The following is a 26,608-nucleotide window of genomic DNA, read 5'->3' as shown; positions in this document are numbered from 1 at the left end:
GCTCTGCTTTAATTAATTTATTTAAGGATTTTTTTACAAATCTGCTGCTTTTCTCTCAAGTTCTTCCTGTCTTGCTGTCAAACCCCAACAAATAAACCCTACTCCCTCATCAGACCTGAAAATACTTAACCTTTTTTCCTGAAGATGTTGCTTAAAGATGCATGGTATTGTAGAACAGCTTTCATATGAACTTATTTCTTAAATGTTTCTTTCTTTATAGGCTTGTATAGATGATAACGTAGATATGGTGAAATTTCTGGTGGAAAATGGAGCAAATATTAATCAACCAGATAATGAAGGCTGGATACCTCTACATGCAGCTGCTTCCTGTGGATATCTTGATATAGCAGAGTAAGACTTTTTCCTCTATTTTTGTAATACATGTATTTTGCTAATACATTGTTAAAGGGGCACTAGAAACAGATGGCATTCATAAATTGTCTTTATAGTTGCCTCTGGGACGCGTAGTGAGAGAGAATGCTTTTATATTGTGTGTTGGTTATGAAGCGTGCTCTCTGCATAACTGTGAATTGCATTTTCTCTTTCTAGCTTTCTTACATTGTATCTTAGGTAGCTGTAAGATGTAAACATTTAAGATTGTTCATGACTGTCAAATTTTTTTTTTTAATTATTTTCTTCTGTAGAAAGGTTGTTACGGGGGGAGGCACAGGGAGAAAGTTCAAATTTACATTTTATTAGTAGTCTCAAACATTATCCCGGGATAAGTCTATGTGTAGGAGATTAATTTTGCAATTGTATTTGCAGTCTCGAAACTTCTTTTTCAGGTGTGGTATAAAGTGGTGACTTCTGCTAATTATTTTGGCTGTGGAGCAAAATCTTACAGTTGAAGTTAGATGCCTGTTATGGTACTAGTTAAAGCTTACTCAGTACTAAATTCCAGGAGTGGTTTTGTTGTTATTCTTGAAGCCTGTTGAGGGCCACTGAAGATACGCTAAAATCAAGTTTTTCCAGAGGTTGTCTGTTGTAACCTGAAGTAATGCTTGATTTGAGAAAATGTGTGGCATATGTTGTTCAGCATGCTGTTCTTGCAGTAAAGAAGGTAATAGTGTAGTCTAAAAACCCTTTGGGTAAACACAAACTTCATTACTTCTGCTAAAGTCAGTGTGATGTCTCATCCAGTGTAAGACTTGGATAAAATACAAAGTAGCATCTTATCATGTAACTAGGTTACTGTACTAATTACAGTGGCGATAGATGGAAATTGTAAATTTAGGGGATTGTTTATTGATGTTCTGTTCTGTGAGTTCGAGAGGGTTAATTGTTTGAATCTTAAGGGAAAGGAAAAATTCTGGAGACTCTTGTATATCATCTTCACTGGGAAAATTTTTTTTTTGGTGTTCATAGAGTGAAGTGCTTGGTATATCCTTTTTCTAACTGGGACACGGTGTGACTGCTGAGTTCTGTAATCTGCCTTTCTACACTGTACAGATGTTTGATGCTGTAATCTCCCTTGCATGCATGCTGGAAGTGTTTACTTGTTGGCTATACTATGACAAGAATTTCCCTACAAGCTGAGATAATATAAGCCTTTCTTCAGTTTAGTGGAGGTAAAACACCTGCCTTTTCCCACAATAGGAAAAAGCTGGATAAATGTTCTTGGTTTGGCATTGCAGCCTAATGTAGGCAGATGTTCAGGGAAGAAAGAGCAATGTCCCTTGTCCACAAGACAGTTTTTCACTATTAACTTGAGTATCTGAAATCTATAATATTGCTGAAGTCTGTCATCTGTTTTTTATTCTCTCAGACTGGGACAGGACCTGTCTGCATATTTTCTATAGATATCCTTTAAAGAAACGAGATTATTGGAGTATAATCCTGTTGGATGTGGGACATCTAAGCTGTTGGAAGAGCAGTGTTTTTAAGGTGCAAGGAGTTTTGAAGATAAGCTGTTGAAACAAATTTCCACATACAGCTGAGAAGGGTAACCTGACCTGAATGGAGCAATATTTATATCTGATGAGGCCCATAGAGTTCAGATTTTCTTCAAACTGCTTCTCCAGGAGCTCAGCTTCAAATAATTTGCAAAACTGACAGCAGAATTTGCAGCTGAAGCAAAACTAGGGGAAGATGAAAGGACGATACAATAATTTACTAGAGGTTAGAAATTTGGTTTTTATTTGGCCTGTGGTATGCTCTGGGTCCAGCATCTGCTTTAGTGAGGATGCATCTTTCTTGGGAAGCATGAGAATGTGTGTTTCTGTGTGTCTGTGGCTGAATCCGATATGTTTAATTTTTAGCACTAAATTTTCTGCTTCATGGAAGGAAGCTTTTAATTTGGCCAAATTATGGAACTTACAGATGTAGTTCTGAAAAGATTGCAGCTAATAGCTTGTCATCTTTCTGTCCTATATGATGTGGACTATGACATCCTCTGTTCATTTCCTGTTTTCTTGCAAGGTGCAAGAGAGAAGAGAGTCAGGCAATGGGTTCTGGTGTTTTCTAACTTTGTTAATGAAGGGCTGCAGAGAGTCTGACCTGTGCTTCGCTTTCTCCTCCTCCTGTGGAACTGCCTGTTGCACAGCTTTGTAGGGCTTCTCCAGTTGGAGACTCAGCAATCTATTTTTGCTTCCTCTGCTGCCATCTTAAGTCTTCTTAGGGCTTCCTTCAGATGTAAATAGCTGGAATTTATTTCTCTTGAAATAGCACAATCTGTAAAATCCTCCAAATATGCAAATTTAGTTAATATATTGATTTTGTTTACAATGCTTATATTTTTACAATTCATAAGAAAAACATGGCATGATAGCATACTTTCATTATTTCAGGTTTTCATGTCTCAAAATCTAAAATTATGTCTAAGAAAGCAACAGAGCTAGGAGATGGAAATGCATTTCTATGTTTATAATGTAATTTAGGGACTTTCTAGCACTAAGTATGTCCTCTGTATGTTGACTATGTTCACCTTTCAACCTTAACATTCTTCATGTATGCGTGTACATCACTTTCTAGGCTTAAAAGAGGGGGAAAGAAAGCAGAAGTTCTGTTAACATTGCATGATAACTCTTGCGTGATTCATCACTAGGATTAAAGTCTATGAAGTATAAGTGAGGTGGAGTGTGTTGGGGTTTACAGATCTGTTAATAGGATGTGAAACCTTGGTTTTGCTTTCAAAATGAAAAAAAAAGTTTAATCATTACAAACCTCTATAGTACAATCTTTATCATAGTTTTTCTTCTCCTGATGCTCATTTGACTTCCATAGGATTATATTTGGGGTGGTTAATGTACTTTGTTATAGAGTAAGAAAGGCTTCTGTTCAGACTGCTTTTGTATTTTAATCCATACACAAACAATCTCACAGTTCAGCTATTCTTTCTATGTATTCCATCCATTTGCTACTAACACCCATTTCCTATTACGTACAGTAAATAGGAATGACTGGGAGTCACTCCGGGTTGGTACAGAATGGTGCCTGCCTATTTGATCAATGCAGGAACCTTCCCATTTTTGCTGTGCTTTCACTGAACACCTGATTCTCTCTCTCCCTTTCTCTTGCTCTGTAATGTACACATTCTTCTTAGGTAGCACCTGCTGCTACTCAGCTGTTCCTGAGAGGGTGCACCCATGTGCTGGAGAACTGGGAGAAGAACAGGGTATGTAGGTGGTAGGGAGCTTCTCCGAAAAAAACTCTGGATATCTCAGGGAGCCACCACTTCAGCCGAGTTTTGGTGCCGGTCCTGTGCTAATTGCTAATGGGCTGAGTGAATTTGTGGCATTGCCCGCACTCGTTGGGGTTTTTATTTTGCTCTGGGTACCTGCGCTGTCTGGCCAATGGGCTTCTCACTGCGGGTGTATTCCCTGTCCCCGTCATCCTCCACTGTGCTCACCAGTCCTATGGCATCTTCTTCCAGCAGTATCTCCCATCCCATTTCAGTTTTCTGCTCCTTTGGAACAGCCGCCTTCTCTTGAATAGGCTTCCCGTCTCCTTTAAATAATGCATCTTCTAGTTTAAGAAATGTTAGTCTTGTAGAAGCCCACTTCAGGTGCAGTACAGCAAGAGAACACAGTTCAGTGTGAAATAAAGTGTCAGCTGGTTGCAGATGGAGAGTTGTGCTGTAAAAGCAAAAACTCTGCCATGGAGAGCAACTGCTCCTTTTGTTTCCATTGTTGTTTCTGAGATCTGTAAATGCTGGGAGTGCTTCAGCTTACTGGAAATTCTTTGAATACTTTAATTTTAGAATCGCCTACTTAAGTTAGTGTTTATCTAGTTTATGATCATGTGAATTAGCTTACAAATAATTTTAATATGAATGTTTTAAATTAAAATTCTTCAAAATTGCCAAAACAGGTGGATTTTGTGTAGCACGTTCTCTTTTTCTATTCTTCTCCAATTTTTTCATATAAAGAAAGCTTTACACAAAGTCTCCAATGTGTTAGTATGAATTAAAAAGTCAGCATCAAATGCTATGAAAAATTATAGTTATGTGGAAACAAACTTTAATGCAGGAGGACTTAACAGAAATTGTTTGTGCATTCTTTAAGATGGTATTTAATGGGTAGGACCCTTAAATTTACCTCTGTAAAACTCTTTTTAAAAATATTTGGGTGTATATAATGAATTTTTTTATCTGATAGATCTCTTCCACAATTTAAAAGCTTGTATATTATTTCAGTATCAGGGAACAAATTTTTAGAATGCAAAAAATGTAATAGAGGAAGAAAAATAGCACACAGTGGCATTTAAGAAACAGAATTTAAAATGCATACTTTTTTATTCCTCTCTGCTTTGTATTGTACCAGATTAATGTAAAATAGATCTGAAATGGTAGAAATTTCTTTTCTGTTCAAGAATTAAAGTATGTGTTAAAAATGTATTTTGTTGTGGGCTTTATACCATGCCTAGTTGTGAGTGTGTAGTTCATTTATTTTGAAGCTAGTTTGCAAGTATTTAGAGGCTATAATATAGTTTACTACTTAAATACAAATGCTCTTTCATTTTGCCCAGAATGAATGAAGGTGCATCTTCCAGCAAGTGTAAGAAAAGCGTTTTTCAAGAAAACCTTAGAAGTCAGTGGCAGTTACACTTCTGTGCAAAAAAAACCAAGGGGGAGGGAGATGTCTCCTGAGGGAAGAATAGGGTTTTTATACCTTCATGGAGCGGGTACTACATCTGAGTAACAGTTTGCCAAATGTTGCTGTAGATACAAAAATTTCTCATGGGTTCAAAGGATGAGAAATCCACTGAGGGTGGATACATAAAAAAATACAAACAGAGCATACATACATACAAATGGGATCTGGTTCAGGAAATCCATGAAAGTTGTTGGAGACTGGAAAGTTATTACAGGAAAAGCAGCATGTGTTTGCCCCATTTTTATCCTCCTTGAAGATGTGCTCGCTTTTGGAGACAGGCGAGATGTTAAATGGATGTTTGGTTTAACTCAGTACGGTTGCTTTTATGTTTGGGAGGCATGTTTGGTACACGTAGTTACAGACACAGACCATAAGACTTAACACAGTTTCAAAATACACCTTTATTGTACAGGCTTTAAAGGCTGAAGCATATGATTACAGTTAGAAAGAGAGTAACTTTGTAATTTCAGAGCCTCCTCACTCAGTTTGTTTAGGAAGAGAATAGCAGCTTGACCAACTCTGCTGCTCTACAACCCAGCTCGCCCGCTTTCCTTCCTGCCCAAAGTTTCCTATGTCGTGTCCCCTCCTTCCCCTAATACTTAAAGCAGACTTTAAAAGGCTTGCGTGTAACCACTGCCTTGCTGCTGACGCCCATCTGTTTTTCCAGACTCCAGACACCTGAAGGTGAACCCAGCCAAACTAGTTTGCTGAAGCCTCAGCAAGCCATTGTCCCAGGATCTATTTTAGTAACAGTCCATTAAGACTAAATGAGTGATGATTGTCTGGTATATGGAGGAGTGAGAGACTGTCCTGCAAACCTGTAGTTGAACACATGGGTGTTTCATGGTAGGTGGTTTACTTACAGCTCTAATTGCCTTGCGGGGACTGCTGTGGGTGCTGGGTGGTAGTGATTCCTGCCCGTGGTACAAGGACAGGACCAGTGCTCCTCTGGCAGCAGCTAGTGAAGGGGATTCAGTGCCATTTCACAATATGCTTGATGTGATCTAACTTGAGACTACTGCAGAAATAGGCAGTCATTCCCTTCTCTCCTTGGTTTTCCCTCCTCCACAGGCTTTTACCCCCTCTTTTGCATTATCTAATGATCACACAACAATGTGGGAACTCTTAGTGTAAGACTAGCCTTCAGGGGGTTTGGAGGGTTTGCTCGCTTTTGGATCAGTGAGCTGGTCTGGCTTGCCAGCAGCAGTTGGCATAGATATGCGGGTATAAAAAAAAAAATTCTGTGCTGCTTTTGAGACAGGGCTTGTACCTCTGATCAGAAGCCTGGCTGTGGAGAGCTGCCTGTGCTGAGGTGGAGTCCTCTCCTTCATCTCCTACCCCATGAGTCTCAACCAGCTGGTACTGTTGAATGTTCTTCCGCGATATCCGAGAGTGGTGGTGCCACAAAATATGTTTCAAAGCAGTTGCTTCTGATCCATTTCTTTCTAAGTTTTAATAACTTGATCATCTAGAGCTATTGCTTGCTGGAGTGTTTTTAATCTAAACTCTTTTGCCATAACCCATTATAATCCTATAAGAGCAAGACATTATTTAGGCAAAGCAGACTGATAAAAATGTCAGGGATGGCTCCCATCTCCTTTAGCTTTGTTCCCAGTTATGGTTTTAACTACCTGAGTATGAAGTGACGTTATTAGTGATACATTCAGAAATGGGTCTTTGGAGGATAATCAGAAGTTTGGATTTGTGAATGATAAGGTGAAGTTGGTGGTCTGATGTAAACCACATGGAGACTGATTATGCAAACTGATACAGGGTTTGGTCTGATAGAGATGCTACAAGGTGAATGGACATTTTTGTCAGGATTCCAGATGTTACTTTATAAGACACAAGGAAATGTTAGCTGGAGGAGTAGAATTAAAAGGAAGAAGCACCAAAGATGAAACTTGATACAACCCACTCATTAAATGAGAAGAGAACTTCAGAAGGATATATTATAAAACAAGCCATGTGACAAAATAAAAGCAGGGAAAGAGATTTATTCTCAGCCAAAGAAGAACAGCTCTTCTAGAAGAATGACTGACTTCTTACAAGTTGACACTGGTAAAGATGCAGTGTTTGTTTTGAGAGCTGCGAAAAGGTCACTGCAGGCTTTGGGAGATTGTTTCAGTTCATTCTATTTGGTGCCTTGTTTCTTTCTGGAAGAACAGATTGGGGAAAAAACATTAATGGGAGAGAAAAATATGGTAGTATGGTAGTCTCTTCCCCCCCTAAACAATGTGTGATGCTCGTTCTTTATCAGCAACATAAAAGTTCCTCCTCCTCCAAACTGTATTAGATATCTGCAAGGATAAAGCTAAATTCCATTAGAGAAAATAATGGAGAAATTTGGAGAAGATCAGTGAGCTAGTATCAGTTGGCATTTTCTTTTACAAATATGTACTGTGGCAGTAGACTGTTTTCAACATGTTTTTGCTGCATATTCTGTATGTCCTAAGAATAATGAAACACTAATTAAGTTGTTTAGGTTGATGGTGAAATTCCCCTTTTAATATCATGTGATTATGTGGTAGAGTTTAATCTTTTCTACTGTGTAGCTGTGATTTGATGTTTGGGTAAAAAACAGCTGGCAGAAATACGCAGTAAGATATGGTTGATGGGTTAGAGGAAATCATAGGACCTAACTGATTTGATACCTGTTTGTTCAACAGAGGCAGTCTAGGAGAGCTGGTCACTCTAGGATGCACAAAGACATTGTTCTATAGCTGCCTTCTTCAGATGGGATTACTGTGTGCATCTCCACTTGTGACCCTAAATATTTGTTAGTAAGTATATTGGGTTTCTGTTCTTCTAAAGGTAAATCTACTAGACCTTTAAGTTCAAAGATACCTTCTTCAGGGGCATATGATTTAGTGGAACGTATCTTTTTTTCTTTTAATATATTTTAGCAGTTCATTGCATCTAATGAAAAGTCAAGGGACTGATGCCCAATGTAAAGTTCAGAGCACTCTAATTTTTGGCTGAAAAAAGAATTTGAAAGTGCAGCACATGTCTAAAAAAGCCATCCTGCTTTGAGAAGTGATGTGGATAGGAAAGATCTTACTTGTTTATCACAGAGCATTGATTTTATTGGTATCCTGAGAACAGTGTAGGGTAGATATCTTACCTGTGAATTCTGAAGTTGAATGTGATACATATGGAAGAGAAGAACATGTGGAAGAGTGATACATATGGAAGCCTGGGAGCTTGGGTAGACTCCTGAGAAACGTAACACACCAGGTCCTCCCTGGATGATGGCTTCTAACTGCCCATTGCCACCGATCGACTCCTGTTTTCTAGGGGTGACTGGAACATGGGAGAGCAGCTCTAGACACATGAGCAACCAGGTTTTGATTTGAGCAAGTGCTTGATAAGTATGGCACACTGTCACTTGTGAGGGCCTCATCAACTAATTCAAAATTGCTGTTTTAGAGAGAGGTGCTGATAGATTCTTCTTAGATTGTAGAATCTGTGGAATTGTCAGTGCCATTAAATTATTTTTATATCCGGTAACTGAATAAACACTATACTCAATATTTAATTCATAGTAAAGTTGGTTTTGAGTGTTGTTTTCTAGGAGAAAACATGGGTGTGATGTAGATTGGCACTTCTGTGCATCTCAGTTTTTATTTTCTTTCAGCTTTTACTTGAGCGTTTTTCTCTATTGGGAGTTTGACCCTATTCTGCCACATACAGTAGACTTTCTAATGACACTAAAGCAACTTACGACCTACTTACCCTTTCTTACAGCTGTGTCTTTTGTTGGATATCCTAAACTACGTCATTTCGGTGCAAATGATCCTAATCTGTGTGTATTTTTCTAGTCTTATCCCTGACTGAGGCAGGATAAAAGCTGCTTGAATTCTTCTGGAATCCGTGTAAATCTAGTGTGGTATCTCTAGAGACATAAGGCTGCTGTGCATTGAGAGAGAGTTATTGGGATACAATTCAGATATTAAGACATAAAAATGTAGGGGTTTTTATACACAGCAGGTATGACAGGAAAAAAGTATAAAAAAGGAATTAACTGAAACCTCTTGATTACAGATGAGATACTGCTTATCAAATTTGAATAAATAGAGTTTCTTTTGGAAGAAATGTGTTTTCAAGGAGGTTCAAAGTGGACTGGACAGGTAAACAACTGCTCTGAATTGCACATTGCAACTCAGACCAAGTTCAGTACTACCCGGTGATACTAAAAGCTGCACTGTGATGGTAATGTTGCTTTGTAGAGACATTTGATCACTATGTTATTGCATAATATAATTACAAACCAGATAAGTTCTGTGATGTAGTGATTATATCTGTGCTAATATGTGTTTAAGCACAAGAAAAGAATTGATCTCGGTTTAAATTTTTCTGATACAAATGCCAACATGTGGCTCTTGGAGGAAAATATGCTTCTTAATTATTAGGTCCACACTCATGACTACCACTGAAATACAAACCAGCAGTTAAAAATCAGAATTTTTGGTGCTACTATATCCAAATATAGCAATGCTACTCTTGGCATAAGGCAGGAGGGACAGTGAGCTAGTGGTGTGATCACGTTTTGCTGGTGAGGAATTAGCTGAGGAAGGTAGGCAGCAGCACGGTTTTACTTCTTCCTCCTTTTCTGCCTCCATGGTGTTGTCACCTCTTCTTTTCAATCAGTGCAACTCAATCCCAAATGCTGACCTTGATGCCACTTGCGTAAATCACCACAAACGCTTGGAGACTTGCTGCAGGAAAGCATCCCGAGCACAGGGAGTGTCGTGAGCTAGAGTTACTGTATGTACTCTTCTGCAGCTGCAACAAGATATTTTTCAAACTTAACCTTCATTTTTGCGCTAAGGGGTGCAGACTTCAAAGTAAAGGAGAGAAACACTTGTTCACAAAGTGCGTAGTGAAATTAACATTTGATATACACTTTAAAAATATGTTTTGTTTCGCTTTCTTTCCTGCTGAAGTTTTTGCCCTGTATTCCATCCTGACATTACCAGGCTCCAGATCTTTGTTTTTTTTCTTTTTTGTAAGTAGGTTATAGCATATGTTTCCCTATATAGCTTTCTTCATGTTTCCTACTTTCCTCTTCTCAGTCACTGTTTACTTTCACCTAAACATTGCTCTGCCACCTCTCGTATGTCTTTCCTCTATATGGATACAGTAAAATATGAAGGCTTAGTTGCTTTTCGTAGGCTGCAAGTAGGAATTATTCCTGTTCCATCTTTGCACTGTTAATGTTTAGGTGTCTGCCTATGTACACATATTTCTAGATCTTATTGCTGGCTTTTTTCAGAGCTTTCTTGGAACACAGGAGGACTAAGACTAACCAGATACTGTTATCTACACTGTTTCTTCTATGCTCCTGCATACCTAGAAGGAAAACAGATGTGATTCTAGTTACTGTGCTTCCTCGGGTGTGCAAGTTGCAGTGGAGGCTGGGGACAGCCAGCTATGTGCAGAGCTCAGTGGTGTGGTGTACGTTGTGGAGTGTTTGCTTCATAAACATAAATATGTTTTTCGTATAGGTACAGTATTTAGAATTGATAGAAAGTGCTGTTTGCGTAGGCAGAATTTTTTTTCTCATCTCTGTGGCATACTACTTTGATAGCTTTGGGACTATTTGACAATTTTGAAGCAAGGGTGTGTGTCTCCAAGAAGCCTTTCATAACAGCTTCATGAGGAAGAATCAGAAGCTGGATTTGGTGCTGTCTGGAGGAGCTCTTGCATATTGAAGGATATAAAAAAGTCTTTTCAAACTGGTCCGTAATTTAGAAAAACACATATGCTGAAATCTGGATTAGAGTGGTGAAAATTGAAAAGAAGCGTACCTTCCCATTTGGTTAAAATCATTTGGCCATTTGTTTCTCAACTGGTTTTTTTTTTATTGTTGGTTTGTTTTTTTTAAACACGTCTAGCTATCTGAAATTCTCAGCTTTTGTGTTCTGCAAGAGGAAATCATAAATTCACCTCAGATCTCTTATTGTTATCAATTGTCTTAAAATCATCACTCATGTATTTCAGGAGAAGTAATATCTAGTTTTGCCAAATAATCCTAATTGGCCTTATTTAACTTGGTGTTTTGTGTAGCTGCTGGCTGATGATACTGCTCATAGGGGGAGCATTCCTGTTTAGAAGTCCTGCAGCATTTTTTTCCCCGAGAGATGCAAGTGAGAATCTTCTGGAATTTGCAAAGAACCATAACCTTGAAAGTGCCTGAGTTTTATCATGATGTGATTTTAATTTAAATGCCGACACAGAAGCCTGTCTTCTTGTGTCAGTCTCTATTTGGTTCTAAAAGTTTAGAAGCAGAAGGTTGAGGCACAGCCGCAACTGACAGCGTGGGATGGCGTTTTGCAGAGTGCCTGAATAAGACATCCCTATGAGTTTGACTTAATTGTTTTTCAAGTCGTTTGATTTATTCTACATCGGTCTTAAAATCGTGCAGGAGAAAGTATTGTTGGCCCAATTGAATTTGTACAGTTTTGGTCCCAGTATTGAACATGGAGCCTTCATTTTCTTCTGTAAATCACAGATTCAGGAGAAAAGACAACTGCAGGGGTATCTCAGCTGTGGGGAAAGGAGGACGAGGGAAATTATGTGTAGGTTGTTGCTAAAGAGGGCGAGGAGATGCTGTGTTGTGCATCTCCGCCAAATGCTTACAAGGGTTACGATACATATTTCAAAACCAGTGAAATTGTGGCTTTTATCGTTACATTTATATGGCTTTTGAATAATGTGTTCAAAAGCAAGTGTGACAGCGTGAGGATGCATGAGAGAGTATTTGAGTATTTTGGGTACTGGCTGTTCACTCGTATTCAACCGATGGTACATTTTTCCTTGAAACTTGCCCACTGACACAGGACATATGCGTACTATGTACCACAACAGAATTTAGCACAATGTTATTCTAATGCTATTGTATTTGCTTCAAGTTTGTATTACTTAAGATTTTTTTAAGAAAAGAAAAAGGCCAGGCCTTTCTTTAGTATGTTATTTTGAGAAGTACACCTTAGAAATTCAAGAATCACAAAGAAGTTGTAATTTTATCTCTTGATATATTGTATATGCCGGTAGGTATACCTTTGCTTGCCTGGCCTTTAAATATTATTTTTTGCTGCAAATTTAAAGGGGAAAAAAAACCCCAAACCCTGACCCAAACCAAAACCACTTTTGAGAAGGGCTAGGGAGCTTGAGGTAGCATTTCTACTTCTGGGTTAATAACAACATTGTTAAGAATTTAAATTTGAAGTGAAACTCTTCTGCAATGAGAAGTGTTCCAGGCCAGGCTGGATGGGGCTTTGAGCAACCCGGTCTAGTGGAAGGTGTCCCTGCCCATGGCAGGGGGGGGGGAACTAGATGATCTTTAAGGTCCCTTCCAACCCAAACCAGTCTATCATTCTATGATTCTATGAAAATATTTAAAGAAATATTCCAAGACACTCAAGCTAATAGAAGGTCTGAAAAGGATCAGGTGTTACAGTTTTAGTGTACTTGAACTTAAAAAAAAAATAAAATTGGAAACAGCGATGTTAAAATTTTCTATTTTTTATTTGTTAAATGTCTCTTGAAGGTCTAATTGTTTGGCCAGATTTATTATGGATGTCTTTTTATTAGTAAATTGAATGATTTACAAAGATGTACTTTTAAAAGTGTATTGGTACTTTATATTTTAAAAAAATCAGTGAAATAATTCTGAAAGGCATTTAAAAGAAGGCAATTAAAACACACATTCCAAAGATATGTAAGTTTTTAATTTGTTTTTACATCCCGTGGACTGTGGGGCAGATTTTTTTTACATTGTTTGTTTCCTCAAATGACGGCTTGCACAGCTGCCTGAACACCGTGACACTTTTTCTGTCTTTGGCTCCTTATTATCATTCATTTAAGACACTCATGGAATTAATTTGAATGCCACCATCTATGTATTTAGAAAAAAACAGCTGGGTTTAGCTGAAATTGCCAATTTCAGCTGTTGGGAGGTGGGTTGTGCTGTTGGTTGGTGCCCCCACTAGGAATTAAGCCATGTTTTCCCTGGAAGGCCACACTGAATATATTTATTTTAAATGTATATGTATGTTGAACCTCTACTCAGTAACAGATTTTTTAGGAGGGTCCCTCTTCTCGCATTTTAGGAGTTAGAGACTGCCGTCCAGTCTTCTAACTAGTTGAAGGGACCTCTTGTTTTCACTAGTGAGTCTCCAGTGACCTCAGTAAGCAATTTTAATGAACTGAACCAATTCAGTGGCCACTTCTCTGCCCTGCCTTGTGCTTGCCACCCTTCTGGTGACCTTCAGGTTCAGCAAGTACTTAAAGTTAATTATATCCCTAATGACTTCGCAAACTTGTTTCCAGATACTGTGAACTGGGGCAAGGTTCGAATGTAAACATATGCCCCTCTTTCTGTTGCCGAGATAAATAATATTAAAATGTTATCTGCGGCAGATCTTGTCTGCAGCTGACAAAGTTTAGTGAAGCCAAAGTTCGAGCGTCTTCCAGATTCTTAAGTTCTAAATTAAAAAATAAGACTCAAGTTTGTATATAACTGTCTTCAGAGAGGTGTTGTCTTCTCCATTTACTTTGTGTCTCTACATGCATTTTGTTAATAGACTTACACACCAAAAAAAAGTTAGCTGTAAGGGTTTTTTGTTGGTTTGTTTTTTTAATTCAGAGTGTGAGCCAAGTTGCTAGTTAAAATCTTTAACTTCCAGTTCCTGAGCTTGGTTTTGGTGTGGACTGTTTGGCTTTTGTACAGTAATCTGAGAGGGCTGTTATTTATTGTTGCAGAGATACTGAGATTCCAACCCTTTATGAAAGGTATTGAAATGTATTTTTCATAAAATGATGGGAAAGAATCTGGGTTTCATAATAATTGTAGAAAATAAATGTTTCTTGTTTTTTTCAACGTTGTTAATTTCAGTCTATAATAGCTATTGAGGAACATACAGCAGTGATTCCCAACAGACAAATTTCAAATGGAAGTATTTTTGCCTTTATAAAACGGTGGTATCATGAAGCAAACTTGTTCTTCCAGTCTTACGCAGACTGCGTAATGCTTGTCTTGGAAACATCAGAGCAAGAGTATCAGGAATGATTTTATTTTATTTTCCTGCTGTTGTCTTTCCTAGTATTCCTGGGATACTTGCAATTCTCTATAGTTAGACCACAAGAGTGTCTAAAAGAGGTACCTTTAGCTCAATACCAATACTTGAAAGTTTTAGCTCCAAAAATAAGCATGTTATGGATCAAACTACTGTTTCCTTCTCATTTATTTACATTTTGAATTAGCACCTACCAGAATATTATATAGATTATCATCAGATTTTCTGTATTACTCTTCTGTAACTGTCTGTTGAACATGGCCATGTTGCAGCAAGTGAATTACAAAAGACACAAATTTAAGTGCTATACCAAAAAGTTTTGTAAGTAGATGATGGTGGGAGTCCTATATGTTTTTACTTTTCCACTGCATCCATGTTTGCAAAAAGCACCTTTTTCAAGGCATGTTATCAAAGGGCATGGTTCTGGACTTTTTGTTACACAGTTCCAATTTCTTTTTCACTGCACATGTGTAGCTGTATCAGTTAAATGTCAGCTGATGAAATGAAAGCTATATTATGTTTACTTGCTTTAGAAAGATGACATTTCAAGATGAAGGTAACATCTACTTAATAAAGTAAAATACAAGCAATTATTTGCAGGTTGTTTTGTTGTTTTTTTTTTTCCAAACATGGATGACTTTTAAAATACACAGTCATACCTACACACAATAATATGCTGTTGCATGTGAAGATTTTAGTATATGGTACCAGAATAACTGAAATGTCAAATACCCCCATATTTGAAGTCATGCTGTAAGTTTTAATTAACATTTAGGTTGAAGTACAATTTGTTTGGAAAGTAATTTTTAAAAGAAACAACAAAACCTTCTGATTTTTAGGGTTATTCTGGTACTGGCTTCTGCTCAGCTACGCCTTACAAACTCAGAGCATCGTTCTCTTGGTCTTGTTTACTAAATCTGTTCCCTTTCTGTATGTGATGCAGAGTCAGGTTACCTACATGTCTGAAATGCTTGCTGTCCTTTCCCTTGGTAGCGCTAGGTTTCCTAATGAAAGCTACAATCCCGTAAGCACCAGGGTGACTTCATGCACCGTCTGAACCCTGTCATTGCTTTGCTGAAACTATTTTTACTGTAAATGAAGATAAACAAGTGCATAAACTTTTTCAGGACATGGTCATCTGTTACTGAATGATGTGGAGAACAGAACAAACATGGATTTCATTAGCGGGCTTAAAAGGTGTCTTTGAAATAGTTGGATTCTGAGTAATTAGGTTTCTACTGAGTGTTGCTCTTTCACTGTTAATTTACTTGAGGGGATCACTGTGAATTTTTTGGTGGGAATAGCAGAGGGGAGGCCTAGTTAGAGTGGCTGAAAGAAGGTTGGGAAAGGACTGTCCTCACTTCCCTGGCGAGGAGCCTGCTGCCTTTCATCTTTCTTGTGTTTCTCCCATCCCTTTAAATCCTGTGAACTCAGGGCAGGTTCACCCATCCTTCCTTCGCTGACCCAGGAAAACCAAAGCCCTGTAAGCACGTGCAAAGGGCAACTCAGATAACTCTACTTCTCCAGCCCTACTAATCCCCCCAGCTCTGCTGATCTGATTTTGGTCTGTAAGCAGCTTCATTTTTGGAGTCTACTTTAAAGGATCATTTGATCATGAACTTGTTCACATATCTAAACAATAACTTTCTGAAATGCTACTGTAGCCTTTGTCCATTCCTTACACTTTCTTATGCATTGCTCCTTTTATCAGGTCTGTAAGTTGTTGACCAGTTGACCAAATACAACCACCTCAATGAGTTATGTGTTTTCCTTATAAAAGTAGCTTAATTTTTCCCTGTAGGTATTATGTGGAAACAGGTAAAACTCAGGTTTTTTTAAGCATCACTTTTTTCATGTCTATATTAGAAAAAACAGGTTGAAAGAAAATGAATGTTGACTTGGGATTTTTTTTATAAAGATATTTTTGTCAGTGGTTGACTTTGGTTTGGAATCAACATTTTGACTTTGTAAGAAAGTTAGTTTCCCCACTGCTGTTTTTGCCTGTTTAGCAGACACGCCGCATAGCAATTATCTGATCTGTAACATGGAAGGAAGACTTTGTCGCTGTTAAAACAGTACAACTGGTATTGTTGAGAAATGTTGTTAGTTTGTATTAATTTTTCATTCCTGAAGAAGTTAAATCTTTAAACTGGAGAGAGATAAGAGTCACAGCAGCACTCTCTTAAGAGGAACAGTGTAAAAACAGCACCGCATACCAGCATCAAAGTTAGTGGTGGCAACGGGGGATGCATATCCCAGGAGATATGGTTACACTTTTGGGAATTAATGTCCATTTTGTGATCTGTCAGTTCTTACCTCTTCTTGATGTAATTACAGGGGTTTAATAACAAGTGCTATTTAAATCATACATTGAAATGTAGGAATGTATGAGAGTACTTGATGCTGAAGGCTTGAGAGGTGGGCCCGTGCAAACATCACGAAGTTCAAAAGCCCAAGTGCAAGGTCCTGCGCGTGGGTCAGGGCGATCCCAAGCACAAACACAGGCTGGGCGATGAGTGGGTTGAGAGCAGCCCTGAGGAGAAGGACGTGGGGGTATTAGTGGGTGAAAAACTAAATATGAGCCGGCAGTGTGCGTTTGCAGCCCAGAAAGCCAATCGCATCCTGGGCTGCATCAAAAGGAGCGTGGCCGGCAGGTCGAGGAGGGGATTCTGCCCCTCCGCTCCCCTCTGGTGAGACCCCCCCTGCAGTACTGCCTCCGGATCTGGGGTCCTCAGCACGGGAAAGACATGGACCTGCTCAAGCGCGTCCAAACGAAGGCCACAAAGATGGATGGTCAGAGGGCTGGAGCACTTCCCCTGTGAGAATAGGCTGAGAGAGTTTTTGATGTCATACACCCGTTACCGAATGGATAACTAGTTCTTCAGGTCTGAGTGTTTCCTGATTTTTTTTTTTTTTTTGCAAATATATGGGAAATGTAAATTAAGCTCTGCAAGGCAGGAGGTACGTTTGCAATTTTTTGCTTCTGTTGAGTCCTATCGTGGCTCAAACTGTCGAATTTGTTAGGGAAGTGGGACTGTTTCAGAAGGCGTAAGACTGATCTGTATTGATGTTTTAATTATTGTTCATTGCCTACTTAGAAACAGACTATGTATTAAGCTGTAGGTTCTCAATAACTTTACATGCTTATGGTTTAATACAGTGAAATAACTTATCCTTTTGTGACTTATTATTGGAATTGATCCATTTGACTTAATTGGAAATTCAGAAACAAATTCCACTGAGTCTGGTTTGTTGACTCCTGAGACAGCAGTACTTTAAGTAAGAAAACACTTAGTGGGGTTCGAATAGAGTTTAAAGTACTGCTTCCTTTCTCCCCCTTGCCTCTTTCCCCACCGAAAGCTGACCTTATGCATACTTAGGAGCAGAGGTGATTCTGGTTTTATTAACTTTATGAAGCTGCCTCAGAGAGCAAGAGTCATCATTCTGACAAAGTGCAGAAACATAATGTGCCACTGAATTTGGAAGTTCTAGGAAGAGTGGCTTAATATGAGGGGCTCATGGGTATCGGGTGGTTTAACCCCTGTTCACCTTGTGCTTGCTTTTGTTCATCATATAACCATTTTCTTCTTTCGGTTCTTGCAAAGATGTATTTAAACACGTCAGGAGTCTTTGTGGCAAACTGAAGAGCAAACAGAGGGCTATTTGTATTAATGGGTGTTATGTGGAAAAGGCAGAGGTATTCAGGGATTGTAAACAGTCATGAGGTTTTTTTACTTGTATGTAATACAGTTGTTTCTATTAATTGTATGTGTGCATGTATATACCCATTGCATATGATATCCTAGTGGCTGCTTTTTTTTTGCATCAGCTTTATTATGTTGCTTACAGTTTGTTTTTCTATTGGCAGGTATTTAATTAGTCAAGGAGCACATGTAGGAGCTGTAAATAGTGAAGGAGACACTCCATTAGATATTGCTGAAGAAGAGGCAATGGAAGAGTTGCTTCAGAATGAAGTAAATAGACAAGGTAATTTTGAATATGGGAGGGTGGTGTTGTTTGTTGGACACTAAAGACATATTTGAAAACTTACGCTAAATCAATTTATTTTCTAAAGAGAATTGTCAATACAATGTGCAGTGTTCGAGCTGTCTTCTAGGTGTTTTTACTCAGCCCAGCCTCTTGTGAAGAAGGAGGTCGAAAGTATTGCACCCAGGTGTTGGGTTGGATTCCTGCATTCACTTAACTCAACAGAATTGAGGTGGTATTCAGATACTATGGATGGTGTTCAGTGCATCTGGGATATAGACTTCATATCCCAGCTTTAGAGCATGTCTAAAGAGATTCCTGCCTTAGAGAGGAATGAAATAGGCACTTTTAGGGTGACTCAGATGTCAGTTTTAGGATGAGGTGAATCAAGCCCTAAGGTAACTGTTTCTTTTTGTTGACTACAAGAAAGCCTAGAATAACTAAAACAAGAGTAAGCAAATATACTGTATCCCATAAATCACCCTTTGTGTCTAGTTCTGACCTTTTGAATGCCCTTCTACAATGCCAAATGTCTGAAAATACTCCTTGGGAGAAGTAGTCTTAGATTGCACTTGTTTTAGGCCTGAGAACCTATTACAAACCTTCAAGTTCCTCACAGTTCTGCATACTCTTCTGAGAGCACAATATAGGTGAGCATTCATGTAATAGTTATTGGATAGGTATCAAGTTTTGACAGTATCGTTTAAGAACGTATACCCTAAATTTATGCACCTTGCTCCTAGAAAATAGCTAGTCCTGGCAGGGGGTGTCTTTGCAAGAGAAAATGGCCTTTGAAAAGGTGTATTGATTTGTTTTTCCCCCTCCTTACACTGCTGTTTTCTATGTTCAGGTCCTCAGGTGGGTTTTCCAGTGAAAGGCCTTTGAAAGTTTCTGGGTTTTCCATTCCACAGAGGAAAGAATATTCAGTTGTTGTTGGCTGACCACCTTGAGTCCAACAGAAATGCACTGCTATCCCAGAACTCCCGGTACAAGAACAGGGGTGCTGTGCTCTGAGTTACATTATATATGTTGAAGGAAAATGACATTCAGTAACAGTAAACTAGTAATTGCTTCAGGCTTTACCCTGATGTAATTTGTACGGTTAAACCCATTTAATGCCCAAAGCAAATTGTAAAAAGAAAGTGGATAACATGATATGCAGGGAAGTAGGAGATACCTGCTGATACACAGAAGTAGGCTGTAGATTTGACAAAGGCTTTGATTCAATTATTTGATAGTGTTAACGGAATTTTGATTAACAGTTCTTATAGTTAACACACAGACACCATCAGATTAGATAGTTGTGAATATTTTTTTGTCTGTACCATTTGTCTATTTTAATTAGTTTGGAAAAAATACAGTTGTTGTTCTCTTTTCTAACAGTACTGTCAATCTTTGCTGGAGAGTTGTTTCTGGAACGTGCCTCAGCCTAAATTCTTCAAGGTTGTTTTTGAAATGTTTGGCTTTACTGATGGGATATACTAATTGCCTCTAGTAGTTCTTTGTAAAACTGCCATTATTTGAGAGAAGAACTCTTCCAAAATCTCTTATTTATATGTTACTGCTTTTTAAAAAAAATTATTATTTGTTACATGGGTTTTTTATGTACATTTTTACAATGCAGAGATTCAACATTACATGCTAATTTTTATTCTTTTGCAAGTTTAATTATTTGAAACAGCCCAATTGTAAAATTAGCATTGACAACCTAAACTAAATGCCACAATTCACTGAAAATTTCAGTGTGGTTTACATATTTCATATTTACAGCTTACAATAAGCTGTCTATGGTACTGTCTTCGTAAGTCTGAGAAGAGTGTAGATGTTCCCACACTGTAGCTGTTAGCTTCTAAAGGGATAATTCAGGTTGTTTTAAAATCCTAAGTTTCACTTGCTATGGAAAACCTATTTTCCAAGCATTCCTCTTACATTTTTATGTCAGTTGGCTTGCTGACTAGCTAAAGGATTTTCAGAAGATTGGTCTTCTCGGATTATTTGAAAAATATATTGGTGGAATGAGGCACCATGTCAGATGAGAAACAACTTGGTAGGGCTGTGCTTCAGAGTGGTTTGACCTCCCTCTGTGGAGAACAGGAACTGGATGCTGTCCTGAAGAGTGACCACACTGTGAACATCCCTGACAGCATTCCTGCCTTCCTGGTCTTAACAGGACACTAAAGCCTATGGTTTTATTTTTATATATATATCTATATATCTATATATATCTCTATATATATCTCCTATATATATTATTTTATTTTACATATATTTATATATAAGTTTACACACGCACATATATATATGAATGCATTTATATATATTTATTCTACCTAGCTTGTTTTACTGTTAGACCACTTAGGAGTTTCAGTTTCACAGAAGCAGGGAAGAAAGCATGCATCATCCCTCCTTCTGAATTTGTGTCTGAAGATGCTTTTACCTGCAGGGATGAAATCATATTTAATGATTGTGGATGAGAATGGAATAGAAAGGGTAGGAATCTGGATGTGAACTTGTAGTGTATGTCTTACTAGATCACGAGGCAGTTGTCTCAGGAATAAGGTTTTAATCATGTCCTTTTGATGGCATCCTTAACTTGCATATAAAGTTAATATTATATACAGAGTAATTATTTAGTCATCGTGATAACTTGGAAAGTGCCTAATTCTTTGTATGATGTGGCTAGAGAAGTTAATAGCTCTAAAATAGGAACTTAATTGTTTATCTTAATGTGGAATTAACACTGATGCATTGTGACAGTTTCATCTTTGATTATACATGTGGCCAAATGCAATTATCCCTCCAGCTTTAGCACTGCTCCTCATATAAAATAAAGTAGTGCCGCAGTTTTGATAATGCAAGCTGACTGTGGGGTCTGTGGAATGATCAGCCCTGTCTCAGTGTTACTGGTAGTAGAAGATCAGACTATTTATTTTGGAAATAAACAAACCTGGGTGCCAAACAATCTTACCTCTGTGTAGGTAAAACATGCAGTGTGAAAATTGAGTAGATGTTTTCTGTAACATTCTTGCCTTGCAGCCTTTCCATGTGTATTTATTCCTGCATTCATTATAGTTTCATTTTTGTGTTGCTCAGTTAAGGCTGTGAGTATGGCTTCCTACATACTGACAGCAGCAGCCAGAGTCGTTTGGTGGCAAAAGATTGCCTGGAAGGATCAGTCAGGTTCGTGGTGATTTCAGATATGTTTAAGTGATGACTTTTGAGGTTTGTTTCTGTTAGAAATCTGAGGAGAATCACCATATTAGTTCACCCTTTTTGCTGCTTTTGCAGACCTTCAGTCTTTGTAGAAGTTCAGACAGAGCCTTCCACTTGTGCAGCCATTCAGCATTCCACAGATCATCAGTTTGTTTGTAATTATGCCCAGTTTTTACAGGTATCGAATTATAGTTTAAGGATATGTCTAACTATAGGACAAAAAATGGGAGCCTCTGGAGACACTAAATTCACATTGCAGAATACAACAAAATTCAGCTCTATGTGACATTACAGGCTTAATAGAAAGAAGGATTTGCAGTGTTGGCTCATCCTATTTTAGCATTCAGACTCCGGTGCTAAATTGGAGAGGAGATGGTTGGTGATCCAAATTAATCTCCTTGATTTACAAGTTCTGTCATAAGGAGCGTTGCACATGAAAGAAGAGAGCTTGTGTAGTATTATTATCCGATGTCTATCTTTGTCAGTTATTCTGAACTCCATATGCGACACTTCTAAATTGTGACCCTTGGTTCAGGCATCTTTTCATGTGTCCTCTTGTGTGGGCCACAGACCCCCAGTCAAGGCCACCAGCGTTCTGCTGAGCATAGTGGGACCCTGTTGATCGAATGGACTATGCAGTAATTCTGAACGAATGGACTAGCTGTCCTGTAGGCAAAGCCGTAGCACTCTGATAGTAAGGAAAGCATTTTTCTACCCTAATTGTCAAAGGGAAATTATTGACTTAATTATTTTTTAAGCTTAAAACCTAGTTCAGTTTTATAACTATATATTTATATCTCTCTTTGTGAGAAGATAAATTACACACGCACTCAGGTGAGTTATAAAGATTTTCTGACACAGTTACAAACACTTCACAAATAGCAAAACTAGCTGTTTTATGGAAATTATTCCAAAGTAGTGCTGAACAACTATTCTTTTTGCATGCCATGTGTTTTAACTATTTTGTGTGTTATACAAAAAAACTTCTCTTAGGACCTGTTCTGTTGTTTCTCGTTATGGGCCAATCCCATGTATATAGGTGCCACTGCAATCCACATAATTCTTTATCTTCATTAAAAATATTATTATTTACAGTTTCTTGGTATGATCCCTTGTGTTTCCACTCTGCAGTGTTTCAACATACCATAGTTGTGGAAGTTGTGTTTTGCCAGTAGTGTAAAGTTTTCATTTGCACTGGCGAAAACTAGTGGACTTGAGAGAGATGTGGCTTTAGTCCCAGCTAGCCCTGGCCAGTTTTAAATGTTGCCTCTTTTCAGGTCTCGACTAGGGTTAAGTGGTTAAGTGTAATGGTTTGAAGCGATTTTTTTAGCTGTTTATCATCAGACGTCCTCTTAAAATTATTTTTAACTGCTTGAGCAGTTATTTTGAATTATAGGAAACATTCTCAGGAGGCGAGTTAGTGGGGAGGAGGTGACGTGAGGTGAATCAGGAGTTAATGATACAGTGTGGTAGCTATTGAGTAACTACCAGAGAGATCACTTCTTCTTTTCCAAGGAGAAGCAAATGTTCCTCATTCTTAATTATAGGTAAATGTAATGAGACTCTCAGATGTATTGCTTAACTCAGCTTTGTTTATGTGGATAAAATGCGAACTATTGCATTTGTATATAAACATTCACTACATGAAGTAAAAAGTGGGTTGATCTTCCGTGCAGTATCTATAAAACATGCCTTTATATGGCTGAGGAGTCCTGAAACAAGATTCAGCATTTAAATTTATGCTGAATTTCATTAAATGCTCACTGAACGACACCCTCTTTTCAGACCTGTTTGGAACCGTTGGAGAACGCTTGTTGATCAGAAAAAAATGAAAGCGTTTAGCACTAACTTGTTAATGATTTAGGAAGCTGTTGGGCTGCCAGAGAGGGTAAGTGTCCTGGTGGTGTGAGGGAGGGAACACTGGGGCTGGAGCTGAGCTGGGAGGCAGCGCATTGCCATCTATGGGCCGCTTGAGGAAAGTCTGAGAAACCCGTGACAGCGCTTTCCTCTTCCCCGGTGCTTTAATAGAGTCTGGAAAACAAAAGCAAGGAGAAAGGTCCCTACAAGGTATAATAAAGGCTGCTTGCATTCCGCTTTCTGTAGTTGATAACGGGAATTGTATTTAGCTTACCTCAGAGAGCGGCTTTTTTTCTGTGACACAAAGTGTAATTCCCGTTTTTGTGCCAGGTATTAATGGGGGACGTTTTGTTTAGATTGGCAAGGTTCTTCTACTTTCTTCTGTTGAAGTATGATCAGAAATTTACTGTCTTGTAAAATAATGTACTGATGCGGCCGTTAGTCCTCTGCAGCCATTATACCTTGTTTGGGCTTCAGAAATGCAATCGTTTGTGATATTCACAGAAGTCTATATTCAGTATTAGTTACTTTTTCTGCAAAAGCATTGCTATTCTATCATAATTCTCTAGGCCTTTAGGCATACCTGGCAAGTATGTGTAGACATTAACCGTTAGAAGTCCGCGGTCAGGGTTTGGAAGGAACTTTTTCTCTATTCTTCTTTTATACAAAAGCGCCTCAAAACAACCAGCCACACGTATGAACAGTTTTACACTGACAGGAATATACATCGGATTCTTCAGCTGGAGAAGGTTACTCATGCTGATAAGGATTCACAGTTAGACCTTGGGCATGCAAGAAGAGGATCGACATAAATGTGACTAACAGATGATATGTAAACTATTTATTTGCATAGTAGTGTTTTGCAGGCAACACTGACATGTAAATGACTGTACTGTAGAGAATTATTTTCCCAGGATCTGCTGATCTGCACTGCTGTGTTCTTCTGAAAGGCAAGCAGATGCCAAGGCCTGAGGAAGTTACAGTTTGTGGTAGTTCACACATCAGTATGTAGGAGCCTTCTGGAGGAATGGGAATGTGTGATTATCCATACATTATTGATTCAGAGTTCCTGGTTTTCATTCTTCATATCTGTCAGAGTTATAAAGGTTATTAGATATGTAAAATTTAATCTCTGTTCAGATTTATTTAGTCGTGGGTTGTCTTGAGCAAGGCAGTTTTAGAGGTTTCCATGTGTTTAATTTTTACAACAGTTTCTTTCGAACAAGCACATTTTAGCTTTTTCCTCTGCTTCCTTTCCTTCAACAATCTTTTGTATCTTCCTGATCTTGCAGACTTAGCCTCCAGATTATGGGTTTTCATCAGTTTCTGATTAAATGTAATTCTATTAATTTCTATTAAATTGCCAAGACTGAAATGATTGTTTTAATTGATTAAGTGGATGAGTCTAGGAGTTAGGTCAACTGCTTAGAACACTTAATGTATAACCTGCTGTATTTGTAGACAGGGAATATCCGTTATGGTGTGAACTGACGGAAGAAGAATAACAAAGAAGTGAACTCTGTTGTAGCACTGTCATATGCTACCGCAAACCAAACAAATGGCATGTTATGTTTCCAAAAGCATGTAGTAATTACATTCCTTCTTTCTGCATTTCAGGAAATTTTGATTTGGGCTTGTCATTTTCAAGGGTTTTCTTGCTCTATAATTGGGGAATTGCAGCATCTGTGAAATACTAATTCATACGTAACGTAATAGATATATCAGTCTGCTCTCCACTGCCTTAAGGGTATTTCAGCAGTGCCAGTAAAATTGCTTTCAGTTTGCCGGTTTGTTGCTCTGGCTTTCTAGTTGCCAGTGGATTGATAAGAGCTTGATGAATTTTTTTTATTATAATCTGTTTTATCACATTTTACACAGTAGAATGATGCATTGCACTACGTATGATCATCTCTATGTTATCTATGTCTTTTCATTTCATGATGTTAATAATTTCTTTAATGAAGGCCACTTCATCCCTTAGCTCAGTTTCTGCTGCGTGTCTAAATGGGCAACAGTCAAGGTGTATTTCATTTGGTTTCCATATTCTGGAAATTCATTCACCCTGTAAAGGATTAATAGCTCACAGTTTCTTTGAAGACATTAGAGCCTCAAATTGCTGTTCATTATAAAGACTTTGAAAATTAATTAAAATTAATTAATTATGTAGAGTAGTTTTGAAAAGAGATGTCCTAGCTTTGCATAGTCTTGTTTGCGGTCTGCTTTATATTGTTGTGCTTTGATTAGTTGGACAGTTAGGAGAGTTAAGTGATAGAAGCAAGGTTGCTGGAGAAGAACGGTTTGGAGACAGATGAAACTTCAGCAGGATGTACTGAAACAAGGCAGAATTAGGTATGAGTCAAGGAGCACCTATCTCAAGTGTTTTAAAAATCATCTTAACTTCTGTTTTATAGGCTATAAGGCTGTTGAGGTTTGTGGTTTTATCTAGTAAATCAGTACCTGTTTCTAGATTTCACTTGGTTTTATTATGTCCGAGTTAATGCTTTGCTCCATGAGAAATTAAAAATTCAGAAGGCAGAAGAACAATATGTATTTCCCAAGTCTCTGCATACCACTGTCTAAGAGTAGACAAATCATATACATAAAATAATTTTGCTGAACGTTGGCCCACTGATTTTCTCTTAGAGGTCAACCCAGATACACTTTGTGCTCTTCATGAGTACAATTCCCGAGTCTCTTTTCCTCACAAAGTTGTCACTGTTAGGTCAGCATAGGTAGAGCAATGCTTATGTATAGTTCTCTTCAAGACCCCTTTCCTGCTATGTTCTTTATATCGCTCCATGTGGTACTAATTAAAAAATTCTTGCAAATACATGCTTTGCTTTGCCCATTCAGGGTCTGGGTATTTTTCAGTCTCTTTAACTTGATGTGTATACTTGTAAATGTTATATTGTGTTCCTCCCTTTTCATCAGCGTATGATCATTTTGTGTGAGATGTACTATAAAAAGTTTTCCGTGTTTTTGTGTGTTTTTTTTTCCTGAGATATGAAGGGAGATTTCGAAAGGCTTGGCTATTTGAGTATAAGCTTTGTGTTTCAGAGTGATAGAAGACAAAGCAGAGATTCTTTAGAAAGTATAAAAAAATATAGCTCCTTCTTTCTTATCATCAGTGTTGAGAAGCTAGGCTGTTCCTCTTCCCATAGATATCTCCTTGTAAAAAAATTGTACTTTCTACAGATATATCAAACAAGACTTGTATTTTGGTGCTGAGAAGGTTAAAATATAATTTTCTCTTTTTTTAACAGGTTACTTCAGGGATTATTGCTGTATTGGTAGACATTCTTAAAATTGAAGAGCCAGTTTTAGTATCTTACTGCCGCCCCCCCCCCCCCCCCCCCCCCCCCCCCTCCGCCCCCCACC

The 26,608-nt window shown here is 38.2% G+C and overlaps 1 protein-coding gene across 5 annotated transcripts in view; it reads left to right on the top strand.

Moving 5' to 3' along the window:
* Positions 1–224: 224 nt before the first annotated feature.
* The window catches only part of PPP1R12A (protein phosphatase 1, regulatory subunit 12A), a 75,906-nt gene continuing 49,522 nt past the window's right edge, over positions 225–26,608 (top strand). For all 5 annotated transcript variants that reach the window (XM_010561827.1, XM_010561826.1, XM_010561822.1 and 2 more), the window contains exons 1-2: positions 225–351; positions 18,042–18,160. In XM_010561827.1, coding sequence (XP_010560129.1) covers positions 245–351; positions 18,042–18,160 — 226 coding nt within the window. In that variant the 5' untranslated portion in view covers positions 225–244. The remainder of the gene's footprint in view (positions 352–18,041; positions 18,161–26,608) is intronic.

The sequence above is a fragment of the Haliaeetus leucocephalus genome, unplaced genomic scaffold (assembly GCF_000737465.1).
Source record: "Haliaeetus leucocephalus isolate CR32 unplaced genomic scaffold, Haliaeetus_leucocephalus-4.0 Scaffold151, whole genome shotgun sequence".
In the NCBI taxonomy this organism is placed as follows: domain Eukaryota; kingdom Metazoa; phylum Chordata; class Aves; order Accipitriformes; family Accipitridae; genus Haliaeetus; species Haliaeetus leucocephalus.
The sequence above is the reverse complement of the archived record's forward strand: the minus strand, read 5'-3'. Positions and strand labels throughout refer to the sequence as shown.